Consider the following 22256-nt stretch of genomic DNA (forward strand, 5'->3'; position numbering starts at 1 on the left):
TTCATTTTTATTTTGGCCATAGGATTCGGCTAGGTGATATTATAATTGTAAAATATACTAAAACATCTGAGGTAAAACACAGTAACCTTTTTTTTTTGTCCTCAAATTTTCTTTTTTTAATTTCAGCCTTCTTATGTCAACAGTCTTACAAATATATGCAATTTATTACAACTCTTATTAAAAATTACATCCATATTAACTATTTATAAGTTTTTCTTTTTCTGAAAATACAAATGTTATTTCTGTATAGTCGGCGGATGAGTATCTGTCACTCAGGAAGCATAGTCGGCGGATGAGTATCTGTGGGGACTAACAAAGCATATAACTTTGCTTCGGAAGGTTGTTTGCCACTTTCCAAAATCTCTCTGTCCATGCATAAATTAAGTAAAAGCAGCACCTTTCCTCCTCCATCCCTTTTTAATTCCTGGAAACAGAGGAAAAGATAGAGTCGATTTTTCACCCTAACTCAATTGTCTTTTACGTTGGTGACAAAAAGGAAAAGGAATGTGGCGGTGTTCTGTTTATTATTAAGGGGCGGTGCTGCCTTCAACCGCAAGCAAATATAGATTCCCTCGTCAAGACTTGTGTGCTTGCTGCTATAGAATTCAGAGTGTCCCTACGTTTCATAGTTTTGACACATAAACCCTTGCTTTGGGTTAACAGCAGAATTATGTATCAGACAAAGTAGTGATCGGAACCAATCAGAAAGGTTATAGTTGAAGATGATGAATTGGCATGGAACTAGTCAATAGATTTGACCAGCCGCCGTGCTGGTGGTTCCTGCTCATTAGTGCAGGGGTCAACACCTTACAAAAAAGACGATGAAAGATAAACGCCATGAACAACTACAACAAATGAACCATTCCTTGTCATGTAAACTAGCTAAACACGATTGGTGCTAGCCTGCAATTCTAGACAAGTCTACATAATGGAAAAAAGGCCTACTTTATATGTACATGATCAATACTTTAAATAGTTACGGAACCAAATACTGCCATGCCCTAAGGAAAACTAGATCACTGTCTTAAGGATGCTGCAATGGAAGTGTGATAATCTGACTAGAAAAATGGAATATATACCAAATGACTAATTCTAGGCATCTCTACGCGTGCAGATTCTTGATATCCTCTTCCTTGGCAAACCAGCTGGGTATTATCTGAGACAAATGAGGAGAAAGATCCTTGTACGAGTTCTTGATGGTACCTTCAGCCACTCGAGTTACAACTGAAATATCTGCAAACATGGAGCATTAGTAATCCCTTGGTCAAAGGAAACTACGTGGGTTAGTTGTTTTCTCACCTTTAAGAGGCTTCTTATCATCTGATAGTTGAATTATGATGTAAATAACAGCTGCTGCAATTGATATTGGGCTCCTCCTGCGAAAACGCAAAGAAAATTGTTAAAAACCAAACAAACATCAGATTGTTTTCCATTGCTCTCCTTCAGTTTAGTTACTAACATCAATATTGTTTATTGTTATAAACACAAGTAATTTTTTAGAATCCCTTGCAAGGTATGCTGCATCAGATTTAGCTGTCAAAGACTAGAAATAAAGGGAGGGAGTGATGCAGAGAGGAAGTTCCAAGATCCAAAAAAAAAAAAAACACTAAATTTGACTAGCTTATTATTCTGAAAACCATTCCCCTCCAGTCTACTTCATCCAGGAAAAACAGTGTATTTTAGTGAGTGCTTAACATGCCATGATCCAAATTAGTGGTGGAGCCAGAATTTTTCTCTTAGACTCACGAAATGGGCATTTCAGAACCAATGATATATAAATTTGCAAAACTCAGGTCTTCAAGGACAAAATATGGGTGCAACGTTCAAGGAGCACAGAATTCTCCCTTTCTTTATTTCAGAACAAGTTCATTCGTCAGGTTTAACTCACCAAAAGTGATCTTTTAACATTTGCGAACGATTTGAAAGTTACCAATCATTGAATAAGATTTTCGAGCTAACGAAATTTTTAACTGGACATTTTTACTCCCACAACAAGAGCCTGGTAATTTTTTCTTTAAGAACATCACCTTACATAACTTGACTTTGACCCAACAAGATGAGATGTGGCCCTCTCATGTAGCACATGTAACTCAAGCATTTTATGGGGCTGGGCAGACCTGCGCTCCCCTTTGTTACCCCTTCCTCTGCTTATGATCCAAATCCATAAAAAGATTTACACAAACAACGGAAATATGCACTTTGATTATGGATTTGAAAACAGCTATACCCAAAAGGATAATTGGGAGAGTTCACTGGCACCCTCAAAGTTGCAAGGCCAAGAATTTTCCATTGTAACAATCAAAGAAGGAAGAGGAGGAAGGAAGAAAGAAAGAGTTATTAAAAAAAGGAACAACGAAAAGCAAAGGAAAGACAAGACAACATATGAATAGAGGACTCGGTGATTAAGAAATTCAAACAGACATGCTGACGTAGACAATTAAGAACAAGGAGCATAAAGAGTAGTTTTGATAACACAAAGGAAATGGTTTTGACCACCACTGTCCAAAATTTCCCAATTAGGAAACCTTTTCTTTCTCCATCTTTTCACCTGGATAAGGTTTTGAGTAATTGGAGACAAACAGGCAGGTGGAAAAAGCATACACATAGTTGTTATGTTTAGCAAGTGAAAAGGACAGTTTTTTAGCTTCCAAGCATGCTGATTAACCCAAGAGAAGCTACGTGCATCATTCACACGCTTTGCACAAGGTCTGTGCGTATTGGGAGCTACAAGTCATATAAATCAACACTGTTTAGAATATAAATTTGATGAAATATTTTCAACAAACAGTGCAATACATGTGCACACATAAACAAATACCAGAAGCAGACCAAGCTATAATTACACTTCAACACTGCTGACCAAGATAAAAGAACACAGGAACTAACCTTATGTCAAGCTCCTCAGACTTCTGGACAGCTTCATGGGCAGCTTTAACTGCTTGATTCGCCATTCCCAGATTGGAACAAAAGCGTCTCTGCACGGAGAAGATGAAAATCATAAAATGGTTCTAGTTAGCACATCATAACCGATGTGAAGATCAAAAAATAACCAGCATGCCTGAAGTTGAGGAAACTAAAATACAAGAGAGTAGGGGTGAATTGGGGGAATTAAGATGAAACACTTCAACAACAAACTCACCAGATAGTCTGCGGCATGTATGGTTCCCATTTCCATTGAATGACCCATCTCTACCTCCAGATGCTTCACAATAAACTCTTTTGCTCGTCCAATTTCTTTCTTTGTGGCTCCATTGACAACAGAACAAATCTCTAAAAGAAACACAAGCGTAGGATCTCTTATGCACATAGGAAGATAACCAAGTAGTTTTTCTAACTCTTTCTTCTTTTAATTTCTTTCTTTTAAAGAAAAGCACTGTCAGTACCTTTTACAGTCCGGGCCTTGTTCTCTTGTCGACATGCAATATAGAGACAAGCAGCTAAAATGGCATCTTGATTTCGTCCTTTAAGAGGTTTTTGATCCTCTACCTTCTTATATATTTCATTAGCTCGATCCTTCAAAAATAATAATCAGAAACCAATATCAGAAAAGGCTTTGGGTGCAAGATTCAAAAAAGGAGCAGGACAGACCATCACTAAAGATTCTGTGAATATCCAGGATATCAAACCAGATGAAAGAAACAGGAGAAGCAAAATTATTTATCAAATTCATACTTATTGTGCATAATACATTAGCAAACATAATCGAAATACAAACAACTACAAAAGGGATGCAGATTCTCTACAGGTCAAATAGCAGCTGATGAAGAAACACTGTATCTAAATCAATACCACTGAACCTCATACTACTTCTACTTAGCCTTTACTGACAAAATTAATTCAGTTTTCCCTATGAGCAGGAACATCAATGAACAATATGAGGAAATAGGTAGTGAATTCAAGAAAAGAAATCCCCATGGAAAGTGTAGAGTTTAACTGAGAATGATAACACTATACAGTTTAAACAAATTGTAATTATATCACTAGGCAGGGCTTGAGTTGCAAACAGCTAGTCAGTAAGGGAAGGCATTAGATTGTTAAAGCTAGACTTTATCATATGACAACGATTGTTACGAGAGAGAACCATCTAGTAGTTGCTAGTTCAAGAAACACTAACTTGTCCTAATGGCCCTATTTCCTATATCACACACTAAAATTTGAAAACTTAAGAATTCATTGAGTGGCATCTACAGTCAACAAAATTTAATGGCCTATTCCTCAAACTTGTCTTCATCCTCAAAGTGCTCAATATGCTTGAGTGCTGGCCATTCAGTCCACATGCCAGTTCCCATTGGATTCCGCATTTGATAATTGTTTTCTAACCTCTGTTTTTCATGAAGAGAAAACACAGCTTTTCTAACCTTTTTCTTTCCTGTCATTAATGCACTTTGATAATTGTTCTATATCAAAATTGAGTCAAATCAACTCTTGTATGCATCAGTTCAACAAGATCACATCAAGTTTCAGCTCACCAAAACATAACTTACAAAGCTTCCATAGGTAAGTCACATGTGCCATAATTGCAGTAGAAATTAAAAATTAAAAGAGAAACAAATAAACAAAAAGAAGTTAAGAAATCATGAAGGATTCGAAGCAAGTAACCGACACACACCTTTATGGTTGTAACCAGCCCCAACCTGAAACATACATTTGTTACATTAGTTCTCTGTGCAAATCTAACGAAGACATCAAAATTCCATTTCTTTTTTTAAAAAAAAGGAAGAAAAAAACCCTTATGGAATCAGAAACTCTCTTCTTTTATTTTATTTTTCCATAGTGGTGCCTAATAAAATTCCAAAGCCAACATGAATTAAGCATGCATTTTCCTAATCTACAAACAATGGCTAATAACCGAATCCAGAGTTGACAGACATCATCTTTAAACACAAAATTAAATCATTGTGTGTTCATTTAACAGAAAAGATGACAACTTTCTTTGTTTTTTTTCTTTTTTCCTCCCACAAATTCTGTTTTATCAAACAACAGAAAATAACATTAAAACCCCCCTTTTCTAAACAAATGACAAGCAAAGCAGGAAACTTTTTTCCCATAGAAAATAAAAAAGAAAGAACCTGTCGGCCATGGCAGCAATAGACTTGAAAGCCTGAATACGGTTTCTATCAGGATTGGCGCCACGGCTCTGCCATTTCCCAAGAGAGCAGGACAAAAGCTCGTTGGACCCACCATTTGTTTTAGAAATGGTAGTGGAAAGACCACCGTCGGCAAGAAGAGGGTTAAGTGGGCCACCAACACGGTTAGGGTCATGATCAGAGGACTCGTTAGAGAAAGTTCGCCACTCTGATGTCTCGTCCACAGAATGGGCTTCCAAAATTAAACCACATTCAGAGCAGATGGTGTCTCCTGCCGAGTGGTCGAACACTATCTCTGTCAGTCGCTTGCAGTCCGGGCAGTATGAGTCTTCCATTTTCTCTCGTCTTCTTTCTGTTTTTTTTTTTTTTTGTTGTCGTTGTTTAATTTGATAATAAAATATCATTACCTACTGCTACTGCTGCTGCTGCTATGGATTTTGTGTTACACACACACGCACCAGGTTTTTGTGTTGTGTTTTTTTTTTTTTTTATTTAGGAATCTGTTAAGGAATTCAAAATATCAAGATTGAATTGTGAATTTGCCAGGTTAGGCTTGACTTTTGTAGGAAGAATAAAGGCTTTTTTCTGGTGAAAGTATTAATGATTTTCTTCTGTTTTGGATCTACTTGACATTTATTGTTTATTTATGACTTAATTTGGAATTCAGAGATATCAGTTCAGTCAGTGTCATCACTCCACGCTGGTTGTTGTTTATACACACGTCCGTACGTAACTGGGTTTGGACTTCGATGATTAACTGTCGTTTTCAAGCCACTCTCATGTGTTTTGAGCCACCTCTTCACCCTTCACTGTGTTCATTGAAACGGGACGAAATTCACCAGCGACAGCAAATGAATCTAAGAGTTTAGTTTCATTTTATCCCTTTAAATTATATCATAACTATCCTCCAGCCCCTCATCAATTTGTCAGCAAGGCTCTGTTTTACACCGAGGTAAAATGAAATTCACCAGTCGAGAGAGTAGTCGATGAAGAATAAATCTTTAGAAAGAAATCAATAAATTCTTGTGCTTTAGGACAAGTTGAATCATCCATGTGTCCCAACAATTATCTTATCTCTACTCTATTTAAATGGGATGATGAGATCAGCCAGTCTGTGTACAAGGAAAATCCCATGGCCAACTTTAACTTCTCTCAATCAAAAGATCAATGATCTTACATATATGGTGGTTGGGATCTGCAGGAACAGTTGTTTTGTGCCCGACAAAGACCTGTCATCGGGATGTTTCACCTGGTGTTGGTCCTAATGCTACCGAGGAGAGTGATGAAGAAGAAGAAGAAGATCTAATTCCTGGAGTGACCCAAGCGACTTTAGGCTTGTCATTCATCTTCAAGTGCTGCCATTTCATGCATTTCTTTAATTTTCTTTTATATTTGAACTTGCGGATTTAATGTTTACTATTGTGGATTTATTGCCTATCCTTTCTTTCTTTTACATGACAAGGGGGGAGAAAAATGTGGCTGTGCATGCATATTTTTTTGGGGTTAACGTGGTTGTGATATGCATGTGTTCAATCCTCATGTTATCATGGCAAGTTAGTATTTGTGTTGAACTCAAGCATGTCATACACTTTTACATGTATTTTATATTTAATGTTGACTTGTGATATTGTCTATGGCATGTGATTAATATACATGTAATTAATATTGTATGTTAGCATGCTATATAATTTTTATTTTTTCATATCTTTATATACACGTGTGTAAGATACACATTGCTTTTTGATAGGGGGGAGTATTATTGTATAAAATCATATTTATCTCCTTAATATGCATATTGATTGTCATAGTAAAAAGGGGAAGATTGTTAGTTCAAAGTTCTATCCCATCTATGATTTAATTATTTTGATAATAACAATATATTAAAATACTTGTTGTGGATATCAAAGTTTTAAATTTTGTAAGAATTGTTTTATATCAAATTAAAGTAATATGAATTCTTTCGATGCAAACTTAACTTGAAAAATTTATAAAATTTAATTTGACATCACAAAAATAATTTTTATTCAAAAATAGTTTTATTGCTGAAATTAATACATGGTAAAAATATCTCATAAGAAAATATTTCATTAAATATTTTGGTACTATCACTCAAATTTTTTTTAAGTTGATAGCATAAATTTGATCAATGATTTCTTGTGTTTGATCACACTAAAAATTTTTTGTTCATTTTTAACTAAGTGTAAACTTGTAATTTAAAATATTTATACTTGATTTATTTTATACTCAAGAGTTAACTTATTTTAAACTCAATTATTAACTTATTTTACACTCAAGACTCTTTTAACAACTCTTTTTTCTTTTACCCCTAGCTATTTCTAACATGGAGGAACACCTTAAAAATTCAAAATATTTAACTTCATTCTTCTTAGTATATGTAGCGGTTAAGTGCTCATTTTTCACTTATAAATACCATTTGTACACTTCATGTGATGTTTCGCAAACTCTCTAATCTAAAACCTTTTGTTATTTTCATAATCTTCTCAAAGATTTAAACTATCTTTTTGAATCAATTATATATCTTTCACATTCTTGAGCTATATTACATTCCATAAAGACTTGAGCTTAATCTATTATAATCTTTTTTTTATTGTAAGGTGTGAAAAATCACGTTGTGAGAGATAATTCATTGTAAAAGTGACATTTGAACCACTTGAAAAATATTTGGCTGTGAGATATTGAAAGGTTAAAATCTTAATTCTTAAAAAAGATTATGAGTGGAAAGTTTTCTAATCTTGAATCCATAAATTATTAGTATATTCGGTAAGGTATCACATGTGAAGAAAACTATAAGTTGATAATGAATACATAAATGGTGGTTCAAGGAGTGATGTAATGCCCAATAATTTTTAATGCAACTTTATCTTTTCCCATAAACATATACATGTAAAATGGGATGATTATACACACACGCGCGTGTGGAAGCCCTCCTAATTAACACACAAAACATAAACTGTAAACCATGCATGCATATCAAATATGCAAAGGGTTTTCTATTTAAAATAAGAAATTTATTAAATTTAACAAAAATTTGGCAAAATCTTCTTTGCATGGACTCTTATCTAAAATTTTATCTCGTATTAATACAACAACAACAATAACAATATAAACTATATTCGATTCACACAACTAGTCCTTACCACGCAAATAATTTCATCAATTTCAAGTATTCACTATATTTATAGATAAGCAAAGTTTATATTATTTTATGAGATATATAAAAACATTTTTCTATAATATAGTCCAGAATAATTAATAATCCATCCTTTTACTTTCTTACAAACTTCAAAATATTAAAACTTAACATATACATCAAGTTTAATTACATGACATGATATGGTAATTATCAAATTATTCTGATGATAAAATGACTATGAAAGTTTAAAATACAATATCAAGGTCATGGTGAAGATAGAATATATCTGTAACACATGGATAACATGAAAATATAGGGTAAGCATATATGCATCCATTACTACTAATATCCTTACTACAACCCTAGAAATAAACACATCATCATTAGTCTTTTTTTTACCATATTTAAATCCATGCCAAGTTTTCAATTTATTACATTCCCTTCATAAACCAATAAACTACCCTTTCCTTCATTATACACATTAGTTTATCACCGTTATGAATACCATAAAAATCTCATTAACTATATGTTCATTAATTCATTTTAAATAATCATAACTCGAGCCTTAAGTTAATTGTATTTCTCGATTCATTTCAATACTTCTAACTATAATTTATAACATGTATGCATTCATTAATCTATTTCAACAATTATAGCTCGTGCTTTACACCAACCTTATTTGTAAATCCATTTCAATAATTCTAATTTGTGTTTTAGTCCAATTAGGGATTCATTAATCGTATATCATACTCATAGCTCATACTTTAATGAAATTATATATTCATTGTCTTATTCAATACCCTTAACTCATGCTTTAATTCAACTTTTTGATTCATTTATCCATTTTCTTATTTATTGCTTATGCTTTAAGATAACCGTATTTTTTACCCAATTCCATACCCTCAAGCCCTAATTTAATTATGAGATTCTCTAATCCACTTTAATAGAAATAGCTCTTTCTTGGATTCATCCACATACATGGATATGATTTAATACCTATTAACCATGCTTTAATTTCTATTTTTTACTTACATAATCATTAATCCATTTAAATGATCATGGGTTATATTTTAAGATGTTTGAATTCATTTAATCAATTCAGTATCCATAGTTCCATACCCTTAACTCAAGGCTTAACTTAATCAATGGGTTCATTAACCCAATACCATAATCGTGACTTTTACTTTAAGATGATTGTATTCATCAAATCAATTTTAATACTTATTACTTTTTCTTTAATTTCTCTTTTTTACTTATAGTCATTAATTCATTTAAATAATCATAAGTTGTTTTTTAAGATGATTGTATTTATCTAATCAATTCAATATCCATACCCTTAACCTAAGCCTTAACTTAATCATGGGGTTCATTAACCCAATTTCATAAGCATGGCTTTTGCTTTAAGATGATCATATTCATCAAAAAAATTTTAATACTTATTACTCGTGCTTTAATTCACCTTTTTTACTTATTGAGTCATTAATCCATTTCAATGATCATAAGTCGTGTTTTAAGATGATTGTATTCATTAACTATATTCAATATTCATACCCTTAACTTAATCATGTGGGTTATTAATCCAATTTCATAATCATAGCTCTTGTTTTAAGATTATCGTATCTATTAAATCATTTGGGTACTCATTATGCATGTTTTATGTAAACTATACATTATTGATGTATTTTATTTCTTAGGGTTTGTGCTTGTGTTGGCCAACAACTATTGATCAATTTTGATAATTATAGTTCACGTTTTACATCAACCATATACATTGATTCATTTCAATACTTGTAATCTCATGCTATAAGACATTCTTTAACTCTTGCCATTACGACTAGCTTAATTTTACACAATATAACCCCACTAGTATGGACGGCTTTAATTTACACAAATAGTCTTCGTCAGTATAACCAACTTAATTTACACAATTAACATTTATCCATATGGCCATCTTTAATTTTTTTAATCAGTCTTTGTCCATACATTCAACTTCAACTTTAATTTATACAATTAGTCTTCATTCATACGACTTTGATTTATACAATTAGCCTCCATCCATACAACTAACTTTAATTTATATAATTAGTTTGTGCTAGTGTGGCCACCTTTCTTTTAAAACAATTTTTCATAATCCATTTTAAAACTCATTGCACATGTACAAAAAAAATTAACATGAACATTTCTATAAATAAAAGGTGAGGTGACTAGCACCTTCTTGGTACTTCAGTAGTATGTGTTTCCTCAACTACTAATCTAACCTTGAATGTCCCTTCTAATTTTTCATGGAAACATCCTAATAAGAATCATAAAGCAACACCACGCAATTTGTTACATGTGTCAATTAGACCTATTATAAGGTCAAGTGCTAACGGCATTTAATTGGTTAATTGAAGATATTTGGGCCTTATTTCTCATAAGACATATCAATTCAACTTATTTTCCTACTTATACGCAGATTGAACTTATTTTTGTTATTGTTACCTACTTTTGACCCCTATAAAAAATCAAGAAAAAAATAAAAAAAAAATAAAATCCAAAATACAAGAGGATATACATTAAAAAAGCCTAGAATATTACCCAAGTTGGTGCTGAAAAACCAAAATGACAAGTGGACAAGGGGACCAAAAGTGTAAGAAAAAATAAAGGACTAAAGTGAATTTGATTTGCTTGGTCACCAAGCAATTAGAAGGGAAGAGACAAATATTTTTTCCTATAAAATGGAGAAGGAATCTCACAACGAAGGGGGAAAACAAAATAAAATAAAATAAAGGAGGTCAAAAAAAAAAAAAAAACTCTTTCTCACATTCTCTCCCCTTATACACTAAAAGACCTAGCCTCATTATACCTAAACCTAGCCGCCAACTATGTAAGAAAAAAACTACACATCCACAGACCTATTTCCTTCATCTCTTGACCTCTACACCATTATCAACACATATTAGCCTTCACACTGTTACCAGCAACTTCTCTCACATCCCCCACATAAAGTTTGCATTTTGAGACAAAAACTCGTAGCTAAAGATTATTCTCTTTATAGCCCTTTATTTTTTTTACTATGAAAAGACCAAATCCAGAAGCACACACCTTTTCACAACAGTGTTGACCTTTATCCTCTTCACCATAGCTCAAAACCATCGTGAGTAGCCTCCCAATGTGCAAACCTCTACCTCATGATTTTCTCCTCTCATCTATCCATCTAAAGCCACCACAAATCAACTCACCATCACCGTCAACCACATTCCTCCACCAACAAGCACCAGTTACTCAACATCACAACAACCTTTGATAATAGCAGATTTGACAACACTAGCTTTAGTAGCATCACCACTATGAATACCACCACCAACGACTTCTTCTCTCTTTTCAACCGTGAATCGATGACCCATCAACAGCCTCCGAAATAGCCCTCCCCTCACATGATTCTCCAATTGTGGTAGTAGCGGAAATGACCATTTGAAAAAAAAAAAAAATAGTGAGAGAGAAGCATATCTAAAAAAAGGAAAAGAAAGAAAAAGAACCAAAGTTTATTGTGTTTATTTCTTATTTTTTTGGGTTCCTCTTTGTTACACCGCTGACATAAGAGTGAAGATAAGAGAAAGAGTTGCCTGATCAATACCATCATGCGCCTCCCAAAACATCAAAGCAACACCTGCATGCGCCACTAGTGGCAGCGGTGCATGAGACCTATATGTCGCTACTATTCCGACAATCCAGAATCTTCTAGTGTGCTTCCTGAGTTTCCAACAATCTCTCCAAATTTTTTCAACCCTTAGGAGGATCATTTTGCAAAATTTTGAATTTTTAGTGTGTGTTCTAAATTATTGTTAGAATTTGATTTTTTGGTGGTTTCTAAACATGTGTAATTTTTTGGTGTGTAATTTGCATTTTATTTTGTTTTGTTTTAAATAATTGTAAAAAAAAAAGAGAGGAAAGAGAAATTTAATTAATCCAATGTTTTAATTGCATATGACAAAAAAAAAATGATTTCTACTTGTTGCATATGACCCAATCCTTACAAAAATTGAATTTTTTTTTATAAAAAAGAGAGAAAAAAATGTTTTAGAATTGTTTTATAACTTTTTTTTGTAGTTCTTTGTATTTTTTTGGAATTTACAACAAGTTTGAATAATTCCTTAGGGATTTGGTCAATATTTAAATAACCTTAAGTTTTATTGTATTTTTCAAAAAAATTGTCAATGGTAAGATTGTGGTTTTTTTATATATATTTTTAGTCATAAATGAGACTTTAGTCATTAAAATTATTAGAATGAAAAATCTATATATAATGACACAGTTTTTGTAGAATGAAAAATCTTATATATAAATGAGACTTTTATTTTTGTAGATTTTTATTTTGGCGCCAAAATAAAGGATGAAAAGTGTAAACAAGTTATCAAAGTTCAGGAGAGAAAGTGTAATTTCTCGAACCATGAAGGGAAAGTGAAAAACAAACTAACGCTTAATGTAATTATTCTTATTTTATATTTATTAAATTACCTAATTACTCTTAACCCAACTTAATTATGGCCCCAAAACATCATGATGAAATATACAAAATATCATGAACACCATTTTTTAATAATTTTTGTTTTTAAATGCATATTAGTCTTTTTATTGTATTAAAAAAGTGAAAAGACTAAGAAGTCTTGTATGCAAGTTTAATTATTTTTGTTTTTAAAAATAATTAAATTATTTTATAATGCTAAAAAAATATAAGAAGACTGATTTGTCTCTAATTAATAGAATAATAACTAATAGATCCTAGTGAAATATCATTGTACCTTTAATGGCTAGCTCATTATTTTTGTTTTGAAATGACAAACATCATTACACTATAACAAAACATAATATTCTAAATGTGTGTATATAATAAAATACTAATGCTTTTTTTTTTTTGTAATAATGCTGCATTAATAAATAAAAAATTGATTTAGAATGGAAATATGCATTTTCCCTATGTATTTTAAATGACTAGATTTTTAGTGATTGTTAGTGATTTTTATTGAAAAAACACACTACTAATGAAAAAAAAGCATGCCATTGTTTTTTTTTTTTTTAATTAGAACTAGAATTTTTCTTGATGATATTATTAATTGTTTTAGAAATAATTATATATTTCCTTACACAGTTAAAAAAAAAAAAAAAGGTTTCTTTATGCCATGCCAAAAAAATAAACCGTTTATAACCCCAACACCAAAAAAGAAAAAAGAAAAAAAAGATCGGGTAATAATCAGCCTTTTTCCACTACAATCCCACAGGGAATTCTTCATTATTTACTAAGGGAATTTGGAAATGTGAATGGACAAATCTGGCATGGCAACGCCATGAAAATAAGAGATACAATCCGCCGAGTTAAGAATGACGAGCACAAATATGAAAATAAAAACTCTGAATGAATAAATAACACATTCCATGTTCCACTAACATTTCTAACGTTAAGAGAACTGTGATTTCTATTAGAAATGTTTCCTGCACAATACAACCCACCTTCATCTCCAACCTCAAACCTAAATGCCATGTAACGAGGAAAAGAAAAGAATAGAGAACAAAAGAAAAGAAAAAAAAAAGATGAACAAATTTTAAACGGGCATTTCTATAGCCAATGTACCAGTTGGCTAACCCCCCTCACAGAATATACAATGCTATGACTGCAAAATTTGCCCCCTGTATTCGTCGTAACTTGAATTCTCAGGACTGTCATCCATGTTCGCGTCCTCGCTGTCACCAAATCTACTGACCATCCTCCCCTGTTCCAGCACTCGGAACCTCAACTGACGTCCTGATCATCATCTCATGTTGCAGCACTGAGGCCTTCCCTGCTTTTGTAATTTTTCCCAAAGGCAGATCATTTGCTTGGGGGACTGGTAATGAGCCGTGTAATAACCTTCGATACATCCAAACTGGCAGAACTTCAAGCTGTGCACATACTCCACAGGTCTTGAGCTATTGAACTGCTCCACCCACATTCCCATGCTCACATCTTCCATCTTGAACAACTGCAGAAAGTGGAAGTGTTGGTCAGTTAAAATAGACGGGAGGCTCAGAGGGAGAGGAGAAAATAAAAGGCAAAATTCAATTACTTACCCTTAATTTATGATTCTCAAACTCAGAAACAATGAAGCGCCCGATGTCAGAAGACAAAATGTAGCCTGGCCCGTTTGCATAGGGTGGATAATCTTCTTCTGGCCATTCCTGAAACCACCACCAAATGAGAAAAGATGGCAAGACAATCTTAATATTTGAGTTCCTTCACAGATTCCTTGACATTAAATGAGCATGGCCTATGGAAAACATGCATGAGGAGACATATACCAGATAGATAAAAGATACAGATTGAAGATCAACATGCGTTGTATCAATCTCTTAGATTCTTCTCTCACAGAGCAAATTACTTTCTAGATCTAATGTAGACTTCTTTTTTTTCTTCTTTTCCCCCCATTTTGGGGAGGTTTTTGGGGTTGGGAGAGCTAGGCAGTAGAAGAACATAAACATCATATCATCTATTTCTAGCAAACAATACACATAGGAATCGTTACCTTCCACACACAAGACTTCTAGAATGAATGCGATGCTATGCAACCAAGTAACATTTACCAGTGGTCTTTCACATAAAGCTATATATACTGATCGAAAGCAAACTTAAGGTAAGAAATAGATTGGACAATTAATAAGTTCAGTCCTACCTCATATGTCACTGCCCATTTACCATATCGCAGGGGCTTATGGTAGTAATTTATGTTTCCAATGTACAAGCTCCTACCAGCAGGAATTTCATTTACTTCATCAATAATGGAATCCACTCTCACAAATGTATCATCATCACCCTTCATGATATATTTTGCCCGCACTGTGCGGACCTGTAAACAACCAAAGCCCTTTTTTAAATTACTATACCCAGAAATAACTTTAGTTTCAAAATCTCGAAATAGCTCATTACTCACCCCATATTCGCAGATGGCAACAGTTTTCAACACCACAAGATCATAGTTATCCATGTAAGGCACTATAACAATATCACCAAAAAATTCAGCCTCTTTCTTTAACTCCAAATTCACTTCTTTTCGAGCATGCTGTCCAAACATCAATTCAGGAAGGTAAGTCACTTCAACTCAAAATCATTTTGTTAAGCAGTAACAATCAAAAAGCAGATTCCACAAGAGTCTTCACATACCAGTGCTACAAAGAAACGAGCTACCACATTTGAAGATTTAATAAGCCTATGCTGCATCCACGACTTCCTCACAGCCATTCGCTCAGAAAAATGATTACCTGCAGATAGAACACCAATAAAAAGTTCCACTGGCCCCACAGAAAGAGGTGGTGCTTTCCATCTGATAGACATCTCTAGATGCCTTTGAGGAGAAAAGCTAGGGTGATTCGAGGGCAATGAAGCAGCAAATACAGAGTGCACATCTATGTCCCCAGTAACAGCTAGCCCCGTTGCATCCTCAAGAGTATACCCCTGTCAACATTACCATGAAATGTTACAAAAACTCCACCCTACCCGTCCATCATGAGATTAATAAGCTGTAGTATGTTACTCACAGTTCGATAAGGAAAAGAGGTGGCATGCCTCCCATCAACATTAATATGATAACCCTCCAAACCAGCACTTAGAGTTAGGACAAACAGCTTCTCCTCTGCAAAAGGATATGGCCAGTCAAAAGACACCTTTTTTGTTCGACCTATTAACCGGTTCAACCACCAAGTTGCTTTGGACTCCTCTGATTTATCATCATCATCATCATCACGGACCCACTTCTCGCACTTAACTTGACCATCAACTGCAGTCAAGTAAAAGAATTACTCGATTTGGTGGAAACACAAGAAGATATGGATGAACTCCCATAAAAAAAATTACTTGAAAGTAGAGCTAAAATTTTACACTCCTCCATAGCAATTTCAATATGTGACTTGGGAAGAGGAGAGGATGAAATCTTGCATGCACTATTGTCTGTTTTTAACCTAGCAGCTAAATATACACTTAATATCAATATTCTAATTCTTATACGCAAACATAATACTAAGCAGATAGAACTTAAAGATCCTTCAAAAGAACCAAACCTCCCACCTAAAAAGCCTTACAAACAACAACCCAACAACTTACATTTACTAGTCTACCAAACCAGGAAGTAGTATAAATTCCCCCAAAAAAAGAGCCAAGATAACAGAAGAAATCACCAAAAGAAACACTATTGAATAAAAAAAACTCACCAGTCTCCTCATCAGCCTTAGAACCCCACCCCTCGCAGCGCAAAGCAGTCCCCCACTGCATTCTGTAACAAGTATTCTGCTCAATTACAGGCTTCAAACTCCAGTCACCTTTCAACCTGGGATTAAAATGAAGAATCCTAGGAGGGTCCTCAGCCTCCACAGTCTTCAATCCCAGCAATTCCATCATAAACTGCGAAACCATCACCGTCTCGCCTGCCTCCTTCACCAAGGCAATCTTGGGGTCCTTCTCGGCATGTGCTGCTCTCGGCTTACCCACCACCGTTATATGTGACCCCAAAGTGAGCCCACAAGGCAACTCCACCATCCTCATTCGCTTCAAAAACTCGGACCCAGATAGCGAAACCGAATTGGGACACGGTTCGGATTTATTCTCGGGCTTTTTAACCTCCAAAACTTGCATTTTTCCGGATTCCATTTCATCCCATATCTTCAACCCCTCTTCCCAAGCAGTCTTCGCAGCTCTATGGAGGCTCACCGAGCCATCTTTCTTAGTGGGGTCAAACGTTTTAGGTTCAAAACCCAAAGTGGACAAGATTTTGTTGGGTTTCGTGGTTGAACGAGCGAGTTGAGAGCGCATAGCCTGGGCGGAATTATGAGAAACCCAGTTCATAGGTCGAGTTGGGGCATCTTTATCATGCAAATCTTGTTCGCTTTCAAGGCGAGAAAAGCGAGTAAGGGTGGTCGAGGTAGCGGTGGTGGTTTCAGAAGTGAAACGAGAGTCGAAAACAAAAGGGATTTCAAGAGTGACAAGAAGCAAGTAGAAAACAGCTACAGCAATCACGATTTGAATGGATCTTTGCTTGCTTAAGGACACAAACGTGTCCAATTTCGTATCAGATTTGCCCCTCTTCATCTCCTCCAAATTTCAGAAAGAAAAGAAAAATGGGGGTTGATCAACAGGACAAGAGAAGAAAAGAGATGCTAGTTTCTATATAAATATTCAGAGACAGGTGATCGAAATCATCATCATCATCGCACTTGGATGAGAAACGCGGTGAGACATGACAAGGTGTGGCGTTTGGTCGGTTTTTGAAACTTATGCAAAGGAAAGAGTGTCGTGTTGTGGTTCACAAGAGCGAGAGGTACATAGAAGAGAATTGCTATTTATTTACCGAAGAATTCCATAGCCTTTACAATTTCGAAAAAACTATGGTGGTTTATCAATCGTATTTAAGTTATTGAATATTTTTAATTTATTTTTTTCTGCGTTGGTTTGGAGTATAAATAGAATTGTGAAAAGAGTAATTAATTTATTTTTTATGAATCGTATTTAAGTTATTGAATTTATTTTTGCTAACGTATGTAATTCGAGTAACTTAGGATACTAGTTTGTTCATTCAAGAGAAATACTACGGAAACTCTCAAAAAAATGTATAATTAATATTCCTGAATTTATTACATCATGAAGCACTGCAAATATTAATTGAGTACCCGATGACTAGATTTTATTTATAATTATTATGGTAATATAAGCTTAGAATTTTGAAACAATTTTACCGATTTTCAACTGTCAGTTTGATAATAATTATCAAATATATTGTTAATACGTAGTTTTGATACTCTATTATCTGATTATTTTTTATTTGGTTTGAGTTTTATAAAAAAAAATTATACTAAATTAAAAAAAAAATCAAACTGAAATCGGTTTAAACTAATTGATTTTCGATTCAGTTTTTTAAGATAAAAACCGATTTCAAACTGGTTTAGTTTAATTTTTTATTTTTAAGTTTAGTTTTTTTCAATTCTGATTTGGATTTTTTTTTTTAATTTAGGTTGCTCTTTTATTATCAATTTTTTTTTTTTTTTGTAGCTTTCTTCTTCACATCCTTTATTGTGTTATTATTTGTATTTATTTTTCAGGGACATTTTTGTTTACCAAAAGTAAATTTCTTTCTTAAAATATCATAACAACTTATCTCGGAAACGGCATTAAAAACCGAAGAATAATTAAAGAGTGATAGCATGTAGAAGAACTAATAATTAGAAACATCAAAAATAAGAAATATAAGCATACGTTTTTTTTAAAAAAAAAAAAAAAAAAGAAAGAAAAGACAAAACGGCAACGGACCAGGAGGGGAAAAAGTAGTTTTCATTTGGTGAAACCGGCCTCCTATAATGGAAGTGCGGGTTGTGTTGTATAGAGAAAGCCACGCGAAAGTGGGGATGGTAGCGGCAGTTTTATTGCATTTTTTTTTATATATTATATATATATATATATATATATATATAGAGAGAGAGAGAGAGAGAGAGAGAGAGAGAGAGAGAGGAATCTTTATATAGGCGGAAGCCTGCGTTTAAAGTTTAAATTGGCTCCTCTGGTGCAGGGTTAGGTGTCCACCACAGGTAACACCAAGATTGGACAGGTGGGTCTTTCATGCGGCTGCGGCTGCGGCTGCGGATGCTCAACCAGCTGTTGTGTATTTTAGCGTTGGGGTTGGTAGTTTTTATTATTTTGATTGTACTAGAATATAGTAATAATTATTTTTAAAATTAGTTTATTTAAAAATATATATTTTTTTATTTTTTTAATATCAAAAATTAAAATAATTTAATAATATTAAAAAATTAATTTTAAATAAAAAAATAAAAATTTAATTTTGTTTAAAAAATATTTTTGAAATACGAAAACAAAAAAAGTATTAATTAATTAAAAAGTTAATAAAATATTTTTAATTGTTGTTTTGGAAAAAGATTTTTAAAAATACTCGTTTGATTAAAATTACTATGAGAAGGGTTTGAAAATACTTATGAAATAAATGAAAAATAGGTGTTAATAAATAAAAAATATAATTTTTATTTTTATAAAATCAAGGTTTCAAAGGTTATAAGGATTTATTGCAAAAAAAAATAAAAGCTATTTAGTTAACTAAACAGTTTTTTCTATATAGTTTGATAAAAAAATAAAAGCATAAGCTATCATGATACTAAATAGAATGTAAATATATTCGATAATACATTCCAAGATGTTTTTAAATAAAAATATTTTATATATTTTTATTTTTAATATTAACAAATAAAACCATAAAAAAAAAATATAAAATCACATCAACACAATTTAAAAAACATTATATATGTAACCGCACTAAGGCAATGTTTAGAAACACAGTTCAACCTGTATTCCCAAAACATTTGAAAGTTTTTTTTTTTTTTGCTAAAATTGAGTGCAGTTTATACTTTCTAAATCATTTTGATGTGCTGATATTAAAAATAATTTTTTAAAAAAAAAAAAATATCATTGGCATATTATTTCGGCATGAAAAGTTATTTTAAAAGCAACCGCTACCACACTGGCAAACACGCTCTAACAAACTGAGAAGCGTATATCCTCAGGTGTGCTAGCAACTTTCCCTACACGCCTCTTGATGCTCCCACTTTACATCTTCTTTGTCCTTATGGAGCTTTATTTTATGATTTTCAAGCAGTTGTTAAAGACCTTTTTTTTTAACTAACTTTTTAAAAATTATTTTTTGGTATTTAAATTCATTTTAATGTGCTAATGTTAAAAATAATTTTTTAAAAAAATATATATTATTTTAATACATTTCTAAACTTAAAAATATTATAAAAAAACAACTTTTATCACAATCCCAACAAAATATCATTTTAGACAAACTTGAGGAAAGTTCTTTGCAGTTTGGATATAGTAAGGTTTAATTTAACAAAGATGCATTTTTAAATTCTTAAATTGGTCAAGTTATTTAATAAAAATTTACATAAAATTAATTCTTTTCTATAATATTAATAATTACTTTATGAATAATTATATATAAATTAATATGTAGAATTATTTTAAAAATATTAAATGAGAAATAAATATTTATTTTATTACTTTTTATTAACAATTTTTATACAGTTTTCTCACATTAATTTTTATTTTTATGTTTTTTCATATAGTTGCGTAAAAGTCTTAAAGGCATGTTTATTATATATATATATATTAAAACTTGCTGGTTTGAATTGGATTTTTCAGTATTTATATCTTATTTATTGGCCATCAAGTAATGTAACCATTCAAAAGAACTCATTCATTCATGTTGTTTTAGGTTGTCATCCATCATATTAGTATTAAATTGTGATTCCAATAGTCTATACTTAGAGTGTATTTAAAAGCAAATTATTTTTTATTTCAAATTACAATAAAATAATATTTTATTATTAATTTTTAATTTAAAGTTATTTAAAAAAAAAAAAAAAAAGGATCGGGCCGCACAAACCAGTACTTAATGACAGAGCTATATATCTCACTACTGTGTATGTAGTGGGGATGCTTCCAAATAAAAGAGTGGTGTGAAGTGGATGTAGGGTTCCTTCCCTACTACAGTGTGTGGAATGCCTATCTATAATATTCTTTCATCTTCGTAACCAAAAAAAAAAAAAAAATTAACTTTGCCATGATAGTTAAGAAGTTTGTTTTCGTTCTGTTTTTTTTTTTTTTTTTTTTTTTAAGGTTCAAATCTCATAGCCAGTAATCAAAGAGATTTATAGCTACATCTTTAAAATTGTTAATAAATAAATTTAGTCGTAGTTAATATAAAAGCTGGCTAAGGAATATTATTTCAAAAAAAGTATTCAAAGAAATCAAGAATCCATGATAAAAGCAATGATCAAGATTGCATTTAGAATAATGAATTGGAATAACGAGAAAAGGAATAATTAGAGAGTTATTTTTTTAGATTAATATAAGTGTTTGGGTTAGTTTATGTGCATTTTTATTGATTTTATAAACCCTGAAGTTAACAACTATGTAAGTTTTCAGTGACTCAGAAGTTTGTACGATTTAAATTAATGATCTCTAAAATATAAATTCAGAACCTGATTAATTGATTTATATCTTTTAGGATTAATTGGAAAGTTAAATTAAATTACTAGGTGATTGCTTCTTTATTATATTTTTAAGAGTTTAGAAAAGCTAGCATCTTTGGTTAAGAAAGAAACCCTTTCCCATTAGTTGAAAAGCTACGAAATTCAACATTTAAGAAAAGTAGGCCATGCTATGCATAAGTTTATTTGGTCCATCACTAAAATGGTGCAGCCTCTCCGCCTACACAAGTTGCACTTTAATTTCTTTGAATGAACAAATTGAGCCATTAAAAACAAAAAAACTGTGTCACTATATGCTCTTGTAGGGTAATTCCTTAAATGGCAAAAATGGTTGTATTGAAATGTGTTTGGTAAAAAAGCAGCCCCCACCCCTCGTTCTCTCTATTCTTTCTTTACAAATACATCTTAGATCTAAAAATAGCATGTAACAAAGGGATGATAAAATAACCTCATCCAGATAAATATAATTTAATTGATTAAATTTTAAATTTACTATCTAAAAATTACCCGTCTGAATGCTATAAACCTCAAAGTCATTAAAAATTTACTTGATCGTTAACTTAAAGATCTCAAGAAAGTTTTCAAAATTCGATCAATGAGAATCTCTAAGTTTATCTCTGGTTAAATTTTTTTATAAGAAACTGATTTAAATTATCACTTTTTTTTAGCTTTATAACAAAATCTTAATATGTGAATTAATAATTTAACCTTTATATATATTATTACAGAACGCATAAAAAGCAATCTGACTTTTACTTTGTAAGTAAAATTGTTTACCAAACAAATATGAATATGATGAGAGAAATGATGACTATTTAAAAACCATTCAACATGATGTTTTTTTATGGAATGATTTTAATGTGACACTCATCATGCAAGTGATACGCGATGTAAATATAGTTTATTTGTGTCTAAAAATATTGTCATCACATTTGCACGGCTGTTCTCGTGGGGAGGAC

At 32.3% G+C, this 22256-nt stretch overlaps 2 protein-coding genes across 2 annotated transcripts; both read right to left on the reverse strand.

Moving 5' to 3' along the window:
• Window positions 1–822: 822 nt before the first annotated feature.
• On the reverse strand, window positions 823–5689 carry LOC118033477 (transcription initiation factor IIB). Its single transcript, XM_035038481.2, has 7 exons — window positions 5070–5689; window positions 4610–4634; window positions 3384–3513; window positions 3140–3270; window positions 2887–2975; window positions 1300–1376; window positions 823–1233 (listed from the first exon to the last, which is right to left on the reverse strand). Exons 1-7 carry the CDS (start codon window positions 5489–5491, stop codon window positions 1103–1105), a joined length of 1005 nt encoding a protein of 334 aa, XP_034894372.1. The 5' UTR covers window positions 5492–5689; the 3' UTR covers window positions 823–1102.
• Window positions 5690–13615: 7926 nt separating this feature from the next.
• On the reverse strand, window positions 13616–17536 carry LOC118033476 (hydroxyproline O-galactosyltransferase GALT6). Its single transcript, XM_035038480.2, has 7 exons — window positions 16456–17536; window positions 15787–16025; window positions 15413–15703; window positions 15183–15311; window positions 14925–15098; window positions 14326–14433; window positions 13616–14237 (listed from the first exon to the last, which is right to left on the reverse strand). Exons 1-7 carry the CDS (start codon window positions 17327–17329, stop codon window positions 14028–14030), a joined length of 2025 nt encoding a protein of 674 aa, XP_034894371.1. The 5' UTR covers window positions 17330–17536; the 3' UTR covers window positions 13616–14027.
• Between the last annotated feature and the right edge of the window lie 4720 nt (window positions 17537–22256).

The sequence above is a fragment of the Populus alba genome, chromosome 15, assembly GCF_005239225.2.
Source record: "Populus alba chromosome 15, ASM523922v2, whole genome shotgun sequence".
NCBI classification, from domain to species: Eukaryota; Viridiplantae; Streptophyta; class Magnoliopsida; order Malpighiales; family Salicaceae; genus Populus; species Populus alba.